The sequence below is a fragment of the Peromyscus maniculatus genome, chromosome 14 (genome assembly GCF_049852395.1).
Source record: "Peromyscus maniculatus bairdii isolate BWxNUB_F1_BW_parent chromosome 14, HU_Pman_BW_mat_3.1, whole genome shotgun sequence".
NCBI lineage: Eukaryota > Metazoa > Chordata > Mammalia > Rodentia > Cricetidae > Peromyscus > Peromyscus maniculatus.
This window is the reverse complement of record NC_134865.1, coordinates 1350746-1364591: the sequence shown is the minus strand read 5'-3', so window position 1 is coordinate 1364591 and position 13846 is coordinate 1350746. Positions and strand designations below refer to the sequence as shown.

General features: G+C 41.6%; 1 protein-coding gene across 4 annotated transcripts in view; it reads right to left on the bottom strand.

Annotated features, from left to right (window-relative positions):
* The window catches only part of Sos2 (SOS Ras/Rho guanine nucleotide exchange factor 2), a 96870-nt gene that overhangs the window by 66636 nt on the left and 16388 nt on the right, over positions 1-13846 (bottom strand). For 3 of the 4 annotated variants that reach the window (XM_076550560.1, XM_076550558.1, XM_076550559.1), the window contains exon 2: positions 5098-5223. In XM_076550560.1, the coding sequence (XP_076406675.1) occupies positions 5098-5223 (126 nt within the window). Of the gene's footprint in view, positions 1-2687; positions 2982-5097; positions 5224-13846 lie in introns of those variants that run through there. The other variant, XM_076550561.1, reaches the window with a different exon arrangement.

Genomic DNA, 13846 nt, shown 5'->3' with positions numbered 1-13846 from the left:
ATCTTCAAAAGAAAGTTAACAGTACAATGCAAAAATAGTTTCTAGAAGCTGCATTGACAAATATTTTTAAAATCTAAAAATGCTATGTAACCAATGCAAAACAGACTAATATTTCATGCAGACTTTTAGAGATTTACACAGCAGCACACACATACAGAAGTATGTGTGTTTCTCTATAAATGTAAACAATGAACTAATATCCTTAAGGTTTATATTTATCTTCTATAAAGGTAATATTTATATGTACTAAAATGAGCAGATTTTTTTCTTTTTAAGATGGAGTTTTGCCCTGTACCCAGAATGACCTTGAACTTATGTTCTTCCTGCCTCGTTTTCCTGTGTGCTGAGATTATTAGCATGTACCACTATGCCCAGTTGCAAGCAGTTTTAGTATGCAGTTCTATGAATTTTGAAAATGTTTACCCCTATGTAACCATCATCCAAATCAAGATATAGAACAATTCTTTTTTTTTTTTTTTTTTTTTTTTTTTTTTTTTTTTTGGTTTTTTGAGACAGGGTTTCTTTGTGTAGCTTTGTGCCTTTCCTGGAACTCACTTGGTAGACCAGGCTGGCCTCGAACTCACAGAGATCCGCCTGCCTCTGCCTCCCGAGTGCTGGGATTCAAGGCGTGCGTCACCACCACCCGGCTATAGAATAATTCTATAATCTTGATCTTCATCCTTCATTCCTTATTGTGTGTGTGCATGTGTCTGTGCAGGTGTGTGTGCATGTGTGTGTGCAGGCATGTGCCACAGCATGTCTGTGGAGGCCAGAAGACAACTTTGGTGTTTCTCCCCACCCAACTTCATGTGGGTTGCAGGGAGCACACTCATGTCATCACTCTGTGTCATCAGGAGGGAAGCACCTTCTATGCTGAGCCGTCTTGGTCCCTGACTTCTAACACCCTTGGTATTAGCAGTTTCTAAAGTTCATAAAATGAAATATCACATGTATTATTTTGAGTATAGCCTTTTTTACCCTATATTTTTGTGAAATGTAGCTATTATCACACATAATATTTCATTTTCTTTATTTCTAATACTTTATGAATCGATTGTATTTGTTTGCCCATTGAGAAGGTTAATCTTGGTTACCAGTGTAATTGGACAACTTTGGGCAGGCCTATGCGGTATTTTCTAGGAGATTCAGACAGCAAGACCGTCTCCTGGAGTGGATGCCATGGCGCTTCCTAGACATAAGGTATGGGGGAAGCTTTAGCTTTTTGCCTGCTTGACTTTGCCCCTTGCTCGTAAGTGCATCTATCATGTTGCTCTCTCTCTCTCTCACCCTTTGCTAACAGGAAGCCAGCTTCTTCGGCCTTCCAACGTGAACTCAAGTGGCTCTCCAGAAATCCTGTGTGTATCCAGCAGCAGATTGGGCCTGCTGAGGGATCCAGTCTCATGAACTAAGAAATGACTAGGTTATCACCTCTCCTGTGTGAAGACAGCCAACCATGAGTCTACTCTAACCCATATCATAATTCTCCCTTTAATATATATTTATCCTGTATGTTCTGTTCCTCTAGAACCTGACTTTTCCACCTATTGTTATTGGGACATGAAATCTTCTACAAGTCTCACGTATTGGGGCTTGTTTGCAGTTGGTGGGCGTTGGACACAGTGACTGGATCCTAAGGGCTCTGACCTAATCAAGCATCTGTCCCTTAATGAATTCATTACATAACAGAATTACTTGGAGACAAGACTACTTGCTGTGACCTCTTCCTATCTCTCTCTCTCATTTCATCATGAAATGAACAGCCTTTGCCAAATGTTCCTGCTACTAGGATAGTCTGCCTCATTACAGACTTAGGCATGTGAGCTGATGACCACAGACTGGACCTCTGAACCTGAGTCAAAGTGATTCTTCCTCCTGTAAGCGTTCATGTCCGGTACTTCACCACAGTAACAAAGTTTGGACGACTATAGGAAACTGGTACCACACAGCTGGGGCCCCTGCTGTGGTGATATCTCTGAGGTGGTTCTGAAGCCTTTGAGGAGCTTGTTAGGTCTGCAGACACAGACTAGCAAAAGCCCATGGTGCTTCAGCTGGGACTTAGTTCTAGGGAGCAGTCAGAAGACAGGACTGCCCTAGAATGTGAGCAGAGCAGGCCGCAGTGCCGAGGGCCCAGATGGAGCTCAAACTATGAGGTCCAGTAGGAAATGCTCTGTAAAGCATGACCAAAAATGAATGCTTTAAAATTGCAGACAAGGAAGACTTGGTTGTTTAAAAGATCAGTGATGTGATGGAGAGATGGCTCAGTAGCTCTAGCAGCGGACCAGGGTTTGAATCCCAGAACCCAAATGGCAGCCAACAACCATCTGTAACTGTGGGTCCAGGGGATCCGATGCCCTCTTCTGGCCTCTGTGGCCACCTGGCAGGCATGAGTGCAAAGACACATGCAGGCAAAATAGCTGTACACATAAAATAAAAATATACCTTAAAAACAGATTAGTGACAGTAAAAACAAAAACATCAAGTCAATATGTCAGTGCACGCCTGTAATTCCAGCACTTGAGAGGCAGAGGCAGGGGGATCAGGAACAAGGCCACATAGTAAGTTCAAAACCAGCCTGTCTCAACAGATGCCTTATCTCCACCCCACACCACAAAAAGAAATCAAGTCCTTTGCACCAGAGTAATAGGAAGGATAACATAAAGACATGTAGGGAACTGGCCAGAACCTACCATTGCAGGGTCAGGCAGAGAGGTTTTAACTCATTTAAGACTTGGCTGTGAGCCACCGGGTGCCCTGCCCAGTCATCTGGGAAAGTGCTTCTCAGCTTGAGTTGCTCGGATACCCAGAGCTGCTGCTGCTGCTGCTGTTGCTGCTGCTGTCTTACACAAGCTCAAGCTTGCGGCAGTTCATGGTCTTGGCCATACAGTACTGGTTTTGCAGGCATGCAAAACACAGGAGTGATGAGGATCATGTAGGCTTCCACCCAGATTTCAAAGTAGGCAATCTGTGACAGGGTTAGGATCCTGAGAAGGCAATGTGTGAGGCTGTAAGAAAGTCTAAGCTGCAATGGAGATACAAGGATGCTGAAGATATCAGGTATGTGGGATGTATACTGAGGTAAGTAAGCTTCGGAGAGAGTCATGTCAGCTATAAATGGCAAGGCCCCAGGAGTGGAGCTGCCCCAGCCTGTTGGACCTTACATCTCAACATGCCCTGGGTGCTGGGCGTGGGGCTGCAGTACTTACGCTCGCCCCGCTGTGTTTCGGTCTTGATTGGTCCTGCCATGCTTCCCTGCAGCCCTCTCCCCCTTTGGAATGGCCTGTTCACCCTGTGCCACTGCATACTGGAAGTCATTTTCTTTTTGATTTTACAGAGAATCACAACTAAGATTGTTTTGATCTTACTGGAAACTTTAGATTTAAGCTTATAAACCATGTTAGAACTGTTAAGAATTTTGGAAACTCTGGGGATAGACAAGAAACATTTTGTATTATGAGATGGCAATGAATCTTTGGGCCAGGGGGGAAAAGTTATGATTTGAACATGAAATATCCTTTATAGGCTCATGTGTTGAAATGCTTGTTAATACATGGTGGTGCTTTTTGGGGAGATCTGTGAACTTTAGGAAGTAGGGAAGTTGGAGAAAGTAGGTCAAAAACTGGACATGTGCTGTTGAAGCATACCCCTGGTCCCCAGTCATGCCCACACTCTGCTCTGTCTACTGTGAGGTGAGCAGGCTTCTCTTTCCCTGCTCAGTTCCCATGGCTGTGACCTGCTCCAACACAAGGACCAAAGCAGTTACGGCCTCTGAAAAGGTGGGCTGAAGTAAATCCTCTGTCCCTGAAGCTGTCCTCTCACAGGCATTCTGACGACAGTTGTGTAGAAGTAACCAGTGCACACACTTTCTCACTGATAGAAAGTTGAGCTTTTTGTAACTTTTAGCTATTACGAATTAAGCTGCTTGTTTGTGTGCACATCACGTATGAACATGTACTTTTATTCTCCACAGTTAAGAGTACAACTACAGGACCATATGTTAGACACAGAAGTAACTTTGACAGAAACTTCCAAACCACTGTGCACAGTTGTTATACCATTCATACTCTCACCTGTAATGAAGATCTAGGCCATCTACATATTTGTCTGTATGTAATATAACCAGCCCCCTTTTGAATTCTCACTTTGGGGGCTGTGAAAGAAGTTCATTATGATTTGAATTTCTATTTTTCAGGTGGCCTCTGAGCTTCATTATGTGCTTAGAGGCAATTAGCATATCTTCATTTTTAAGTTTCTATTCAAAAATTTTGCAAATCTGGGGGAGGAGGGTTTTTGTTTGTTTGTTTGGTTTGGTTTTTTGAGACAGGGTTTCTCTGTGTAGCCCTGGCTGTCCTGGAACTCACTCTGTAGACCAGGCTGGCCTCAAACTCACAGAGATCTGCCTGCCTCTGCCTCCTGAGTGCTGCGATTAAAGACAGGTATCTTTTCCCCTAGTCTGTGTCTTGTAACATTTTGTATGTAAAGTTCAGGCTAACCTCAAGTTAGAGATCCTCTGCTCCCAGCCTGTGAGTGCTGAGACTATCAGCTTGGTTAATACCTTTTATTTTTTTAACTTTAATCTTTAATAGTCACTGTGTTTTCATTCATCTCTAAAGCAGTGTTTGCTTAATTCCAAATTATGATACTATTCTTCAGCATTTTCTCCCATAAACTTCATAATTTCAGTTTTTATATGTGAGGTTATGATCTCTTGAGTTAATTTTTGTCTATCATAGGAGACAAGTTGCAAGGTTTTTCCCTCCATTTATCCACACTCTTTTTTTCTTTTTTTGGGGGGAGCAGGGGACAGAGGTTCAGGACAAGGTGTCTCTGTGTAGCCCTGCTGGGCCTGGAACTCACTCTGTAGACCAGACTGGCCTTGAACAAAGATCCGCCTGGCTCCGCCTCCTGAGTGCTGGGATTAAAGGCATGCGCCACCCAGCACACAGCAACTTCCCTTTAGGTTTCTTGGAATATGTGAACTGAGCATATATATATCACAAGTAATTTCAGTGGTTTTAGTTTCTGTAGAAATTGAGAGTGACAAAGATGCAGATCTAAAGATTAATTTCATGTTTTTTAAAATGACATAATGATTTTTACCTCCACGTCTTGAACAGTCCTTGGTTGAGCCAGGCATAATTTATTAAGCAGCTGAAAAATCAGTTCTTCAATATAATAAAGAGACTCTTCATTAGCTGAGAGAGTGGGATGTACTTGCTCCTGAACCTTGAAAAGAAAAATTCTCAGGTAAGGCACTGGCAAAATAATGTGAAATGAGCAAATTCAATGAGAATTCTACATGTAGTTAATATTTTACTAAAATGGTTATATACCAATATAAATATTTTTAAAGCCAAAATGTAAAGGTAGCTAGAGAGATGGCTGAGCAATGGCGACTACTTGCTGCTCTGGCAGAAGACAAGGATTCAGTTCCCAGCACCCACATGACCACTCAAAACTGTTGGTAACTCCAGATCCCGGGATCCATATGTCCTCTTCTGACCTCCTTGGGCATGCATATGGTACACAGGTGTATACATACAGGCAAAACACCCATACACAAAAATATCTTTTAAATTTTTTTCTTTTTTTTTTTTTTGGTTTTTCGAGACAAGGTTTCTCTGTGTAGCTTTGCGCCTTTCCTGGAACTCACTTGGTAGCCCAGGCTGACCTCGAACTCACAGAGATCCGCCTGGCTCTGCCTCCCGAGTGCTGGAATTAAAGGCGTGTGTGCCACCACCGCCCGGCCTAAATTTTTAACTAAAAAAAAAAAAACAACTATGTTGGTCTGTGTCCCTTTTTCTTAACCCTTTTTAAATTCTGAGAATCTATAGAAGTCCTTGGACCTTCTACTTCCCACTATTTAAAACAATGTTCTGGCTGGGGAGATGGCCGTCAATAAAGTGCTTGTCCTGCATCTGTGAGAACCCGAGCTCCAGCCCCTCAACCCATGGACAAGCTGGCACGATGGTCCATGCCTGTAATCACAGCACTGGGTGGGTAGGGCAAGCTTGCAGAGCACTGGAGCTGGCCAATCAGTCTAGTCTACTTGGTGAGTTTCTGGCCACAGAGAAACCCTGCCTCAAAAAGCAAGGTGAGGAGTGATGCTTAAGGCTGACCTCTGGCCTCCACACGCACACACATGTACCCAGACACACCCACACCAATACATGCACCCACACAAATATATGCCACATATACTCATGCAATCACCCAAACATCCCCACACAAATACACACACACACACACACACACACACACACACACACACACACACACAAAATGACAAAGCATACTCCCCTAAAATATTATATATACTTTTAGAGGAATCACAGCTATCTTTAGTCTACCTAAAATCTACTAGAAGACTGTGAAAACTAGGTCCTGAGTCCCAGAAACAGACAGAGCTACTTTTGAAAACTCCTATTAGAGACTGTCTCTACAATGGCATGCATGTGCCCCTACTACTCAGTTATGCTGGGCTTTCACAATTTTTTCTAAAGCTAGAACCTGGTAATTTATCCTAGTAATCCAGTGTGACTGTATATAAAAACACAGTAAGTGACAGTTAACCTGAATATTGCAAATAGTTGTTGAAATGCCATAGTATTAAAGGGTCTGGCACTACTGACAAGTGTAACAGAAATCTTCAATATCCTCTCCATTATCTTTGAAAACTGTCTCAGTAACTGAAAAGCCTTTCCACAGAGAAATCAGAATGAGATCATTGCATTATGAAAATTTAGCATGAAATGTTCCCTTCCACATGGAGTAGCCCACTCCTGAAAAGTACCATGGCATAAATGAGTATCTTCTACCCTCTTCTATCCTCTGTGGGTCGGTGCTGAAGCTCCTCCTCTCACCCTACATTAATATTTGTGTCCTCTTTCTTTTTTGAGCAATAGCTCAGGGAGCTACCAACTCATCTTCTCAAGGACCATCTCCTGACTTTCTTGATCTTCTATTTTACATTTCTTCTCTTTCTGTTTTATCTGCAGTCTGCATTTTTTGAGATGGCTACTTAGTAATTGTTTTTCATCTTTTCTATCATATACACTGTCTATAAAATCTACTAAGGCTTTTAATACATTTTCATAATAAAAGTAATTCCTAATTTCTAATATTCTTTAGAATCCAGTAATTATTTCAGAATTCCTAAACATAAGAGATTTTTTTTGTTTTTGAGGCTAAGTATCTCCATGTAGTCTAGGGTGGCATAGACTTCTGCCCTTGGCCTCCTAAGTGCCAGAATTTACAGGGGTGTACTGTCACTCCTGAGTTATACATGGGAGGTGAAGATGTTTTGCATTGGGTTTTACAATAATCGCATGCAGTGTATAAAAACAAAAACATACTTTGTGAGATTCAGGGGCTCTAGCTCATTGATAGAGAGCTTGCCTGGTCTAGTCAAGGTTCTCAGTTTGATACCCAGAAGCATAAAGGAACACAACACAATAATTTGATGATTTCAGCTTTTTGAAATTTGTTGAGACTACAGTTCACTATAGTCGGCATCACTGATGAAGTTGTCAAGCATTTAAAGAAGAAATCAACAATCTTAAGCAAACTCACTCAGAAAACAGAAAAAGACTGACAGACCTATTTTGAGAATAGCTTAGATTAAAAAAAAAAAAGATAAAAATGATAGGCCATACGCCATTTTCACCCAAAAACTCAGAAAAGAAAGTCAAAATAAAATATCAGCTAGCTAAATTCCAACACACACACACACACACACACACACACACACACACACACACACAGAGGCATGCTCACACACAATACAACAAACAAGTTAGGTTTTTCCTAGATAAGGAAGGTTGGTTTAATAATGGAAAAATCAAGTAATATAATTCATCATGTTAACATATTAACAGAAAAACTTATAGCCATGTCAATAGATGTAGAAAAAGCATCTGAAAAAAATCCAACATTCACTCATGATAAAATTTTCAAAGTGTTTCCTTAATTTAATAGAATTTTTTTCTTCATTTGTGAAAAGGTATCTATAAGAATACTGTAATAAAATCATAGTTAATGATAAAATAATAAAAGCTTGCCTCTGAGATCAAGAGAAAGGCAAGGCAAGGCTATTGGTTGCTCCCCACAAACTGGTGGTGAGATGAAGCTCTTTCTGAAGACAACAACCACACAACTCATTGAACATTGAGAACTTGAGCTGGTGCCTACATAGAGCCTCCATCCCTACCGACTTGTGGTGATACACTGTGTACCCCAATAAAGCTTGCCTGAGGATCAGAGGACAGAGCCAGCCACTAGATTAGACATAGAGGCCAGGCAGTGGTGGCACACACCTTTAATCCTATCATTCAGGAGGCAGAAGATCTCTGTGAGTTCAAGGCCACACTGGAAACAGAGCCAGGCAGTGGTGGCACACACCTTTAATCCCAGTACTGGGAAGCACACACGCCTTTAATCCCAGGAAGTGATGTCCAGGCAGAGAAAGGTATATAAGGCGTGAGGATGAGGATTTTGTAGAGGTAGGCTAGTGGCTGATTGTTCTGCTTCTCCGATCTTTCAGCTTTTACCCAATGCCTGGCTCTGGGTTTTTTATTCTAAGACCTTTTTAAGATTTGTGCTACACCAACTAGTGTTCCTGGCACTGGGAGGCACTCTGCATGATACCAAGGGAGAAGAGTAAACACTAGCCTAGATACAAACCCTCCAATCTACAATGGTGGCTTCCTTGAAAGATATGCTGGTGGCACAAAAGCTGTGGACGTGAGCAGCTACTATCTGACTGAATTTAAGGTGCACTCCACGAGATGGAACCCTCTTTGACATTGCTCAGGTGTCTAAGAACCTAAGACTAGATAGGCCAAGGACCTAGGCAAAAACCAAATACTATTGTTCTGCTAAAAGAACGTAGCAATAAAATGACTTCTAGTGACACTCTGCTATACCCATAGATCGGTGTCTTGATCAGCCATCATCAGAGAACTTACTCCTACAGCAGATGGGAACAAATATAGAGACCCATACTGGACAACGAGCAGAGGGTAAGATACCTTGGAACACTCAAATCTAAGTGGGATTTTTCCATCAAATCCCTCACCTTAGGGCTCAGGGAACCCTGAAGAAGAGGAAGCAGAAAGATTTTAAGAGCCAGAAGGATAGAGGACACCAAGGAAATCAGGCCTTCTACACAGAGCAGGACTGATAAACATATGAATTCAGTGTCTGTAGCAGCATGCACAGGGCCTATATTGGTCAGCATCAGATGGGGTCCCAGCACCCAGATGGGAAGTGGACACGTGCCCCCATCCCTAACTCAGAAGATGACTCTAACTGATAACTGCTTGAACAAGAAAACATTCGTTTTTACCAATGGAGTCTCCGTGGGTACACAGCCACTCCTAAGGGCAGGCCCCATGCACAGCAGTAGATGACAACACAAAACTCACTGTCTCATAATGCTTTGTCAGACATTTTATTTTTAAAGTTGTAGGTCTTTTGCATATAGATTATGGTATCTAGTTTTGTGTTTTTATGGGATTTCTGCGTGGATTAACATGTGTGTCTCTGTGTCTATGTGTCTTTCTTGTGATTTTTTTCCTTTGGTTCCTTTCCTTTTGTTTGTTTTTATTTTCTCTTATTTATTATTACATTTTAGATTCCTGTTTGTTTTCTAATGAGGGGGGGGAGGGGAAGTAAGTTGTGGGCTTAGATGAGAGAGAAGGATCTGAGAAAAATCCAGAATATAATGTATACTAAAAAAATCTGTTTTCAGGGCTGGAGAGATGGCTCAGAGGTTAAGGGCACTGGTTGCTCTTCCAAAGGACCTGAGTTCAATTCCCAACAACTACATGGTGTGTGTAATGAGATCTGGTGCCCTCTTCTGGCGTGTAGGGATACATGCAAACAGAACACTGTATACATAAATAAATAAATCTTTTAAAAAAATTTTTAAAGATTTCTATTTCCAATTTTTAAAAATTTTAAGGAAAAAAGAGAGAGAGAGGCCAGATATGGTGGTGCACACCTTTAATCCCAGCACTCTGGAGACACAGAGCAGAGACTCTCTGAGTTGGAGGCCAGTCTGATCTGCACAGTGAGTTCCAGGAAGGCCAGGGCTATATGGAGGGAACTTGTCTCAAAAAACTGGGGGGAGGAGGGAGGAAAAGAAAGGAAGAGAAAGAGAGAAGAGGTAAGGACACTATTATTTCCACTCCATATTATAGGGGTCCTAGGCGGTGCTTAAACAAGAAGACAGAAAGTCTAAGAACCTCTAAGGAGGTCTGAGGTGGGCTCAATGGTTCCGAGAGTTTGCTGCTCAAGCATGGGGACCTGAGTTCAAATCTCTAGCACCACACAAAAAACTCTTATAACCCCAGCAATGTGGGGAGTGCAGACCGGAGGCTCTCTGGGGCTGGCTGAACACCAACCTACCTCTAGGCTCAGTGGGAGACCCTGACCTAAGGGAGGAAGATGGAGAATGACTGGGCAGAACACCTACTACCCCCTCTAGCCAGCACACACATGCACACACACATACACAGAGAAAGAATCAGAAAAACGCTTCATTTGCAGATGAGCTGGTTATTACTTCTGCTGATATATGCAGATAAACATCTGTGAGTGTCCTGCTGAGAGAGTCAGATGAAGTTATCCTCTAAATGGGTAGACTGCCCTTCCCGTGTGGGCAGCTCCAATCTAATCTATTAAATATGTGAATAAAAGACTGAGTAATAAAAAATTCGTTTCTCGCCAGGCGGTGGTGTCTCACGCCTTTAGACCCAGCACTCAGGAGGCAGAGCCAGGCAGATCTCTGTGAGTTCGAGGCCAGCCTGGGCTACCAAGTGAGTTCCAGGAAAGGTGCAAAGCTACACAGAGAAACCCTGTCTTGGAAAAAAAAAAAATTTGTTTCTCTCTGGCAATAAGGAATCCTTTTCTCTTTTCTTCACTAGGTCTGAGCTGAGCTATTGCTCACATGGAAACCGACAGCATTGGCTCTCCTGGTTCTCAGGCTGCAACCGTACCCCACTTTCCTGGGTCTCCAACTAAGTAAAAGCACGCCTCAGACCTCACAGCCTCTCTAATTGCATAAGCCAATTTCTTCATAGTAAATCTCTTTAAAAATGTGTATACAATCATATAAAATTATGCTGAATTTAGTGATCTTTGACTGTAAACTCTGTAAATTATAAGATTTATGAATGAATGGTCAGCCTGATTTTATGAAAGAAGGTAAGCTAAAATGGAGATTTATATAAAAATTGGTTAGTAACTATAGTAGGACAGGCACATAGGGTTGAGGAAATTGGCTCAAACCAGTTGCCAAGACATGCATATAACATATATACACCCTGGAGACTTCCTAAGGGCCTAATAACAAGCACTGTCAAAGTTCCTGATCACTGTCACAGTTCTTGATCATGCCCAGCCAATGAGGGATGACCATGCAATGCCACCAGATTGGGACACAGCTTGGGTGTTGTGAGGAGGGTATATAAGGCCTTCCTCTTTATTGAATAAACGAGTCTGTTGTTTGCCTTTAAAAAAAAAAGTGTATACAAGCATTTGGTTTCTCTGAGACTCCAGACTAATACTATACTCACGCAGGACAAAACTACTTTACAAATAAATTATTTGAATTCATAAAACACAAACTTTCAATTCTATGTACCATCAACAAAGCTGTTAATAAAAATTGCAAATAATAGCACTTACAATTTTAAAAATAAGGTGCCTTGAACTAAATCTTACCAAAAACATGACTCCTATTCAGAAAACTAAACTGAGAGAAATTAAAAGATGAAACAAATTAATGATAATATTGTGTTGTGAATTATCAGACATAAGTATACCAAATCTTTCCAAACTAACCCAAAAAGTTAATAAAATCTCAATCAAAAGAACATGTAATTCAATTGATAAGATGACTTTCAAAATGTAGACAGATAATTTAAAAAAAGAACCTAAGGAAATCTATCTACCATTTGCTATTTATTCTTTTACTCTGTATGTACTGATCATACTACTGTGTGCTTAATAAATTCATTCTTCACGACAAAAACAGTTATCATAGATCACTCACAACACCATATAAACAGTACAGCAAAGATACAGTAATACTGAAACCTATATAAAACATGGTTTAATCTTCAAAACAATATTAATGAGACACTAGATTAAAAGAATACCTATAATAAGGTTCAAGATCAGACAAAATTGCTGGCATAGTGTCACACGTCTGTAATCCCAGCACTTAGTCAGCAGAAGCAGGTGGACATCTGTGAGTCTGAGGCCAGTTTGGTCTACATAGGAAATTCCATATGTACTATGTATACAGGATTACATAGTGAGACCCTGTCTCAATGAATAAACACATTACATTAAATAGTAAAATGACAAGGGCTGGAGAGATGGCTCAGAGGTTAAAATAGTAAAATGACAAAATTAAACCACTGCTTAGGAATACATGGGGAAAAGGAAAGACTAATGAAGGGCACTATCTTCTGGAGAATTTTATTAAGAAAAATGATGGCAATGTGCTGCTACCTGAATGACAGGTAAATATTTATGGTCTCTAGTTTGTGTGTTTATCCTTTATGTGTTTTCCAATTTGTGTCAAATATCACCAACAAATGTTTCAAAAGCTAAGAGAATCTATCATTTGGCAAGCTGTGATCATTTAACTGAGATGAGATAATCAAGGAGATAAATTATCACTAAAATAATTTTAAATAATATCCCTAGAATCCAATTCAATGGATAAAATTAAAATGATAGAATACTGGAGATAGAGAATAGATTACAAGATTGAGAGGGAGTGGACTACATACATGAAACTAGCATTAACCACTTCCAGACAGTAAGACCACAAGTGTGACATGAATTTCTAAAAGGTCTTATTAAATAAAAACAAAAAACTCAGGGGCCAGGTATTGAGGTGAATTCTGAAAGATCAGAGAAGCAGAACAAGCCACAGCCAACATCACCTCCACAACTCCTCAGCCAATCCAATGGATCTCAGCTGAACTGCTGCTGAAAGCCTAAAAGTGTAAAAGCCTCTAGTTCCTGGTCCTCACGCTTTATACACCTTTCTGCCTCCTGCCATCACTTCCTGGGATTAAAGTCATGTGTCTTTACCAAGTAAGACATGAGAGCTCAAGTGCTGGGATTAAAGGCATGTGTCACCATGCCTGGCTGTTTCCAGTGTGGCCTTGAACTCACAGAGATCCACCTGCTTCTGCCTCCTGAGTGCTGGGATTAAAGGTGTGTGCCAGTATAGCCAGTTTCTACCTTATTTATTTTTAAAATTAGTGTCCTTTATTGGAGAAGATGGGAGATGGAGGACAGTCTTTGGGATCTGAGAGTAATTTTAGAGTGGAGAAGGCCATTCTGGAGGAGAGGCCACCAGTCTGTGAAGAAGTCGTCAGGAAGTGCTGAAGGGATCCCGGTGGAGAGGCAGTTCCCAGGGCATCCCTGTGAGACAGTGTCTGGAAGGTGGTGGTCCGAGTGGTGAGTACTCACAAGAGGAAACTCAGAGCTGAATACCAGCCAAAGCTTTCAATCTGGCTCTGCCCTATGTAGGCTGAGGCATGGGAGGCCGTGCTGAAGAACCAGAAAATGCTGGCTGTCCAGAGAAAAGGCAGGAAGCGAATCCACCAGGTAACACCGGTGTAGACTCAGCTTCACCTCACTGGATGCCTTCTCCAGGAGAGCTGGACTAGAGCTGGCTGCCCTAAGATCTGTTGAGACTCAGGTAGCCACTTCAGGTCCTGGGTCTGGTCAGCTGACTGGCCACAAACTCTGGGCACCCAAATTTTAGGTTGTCACACCTGCACAGCAAACACTGTATGACTACGCCACATTTCTGAGTCCC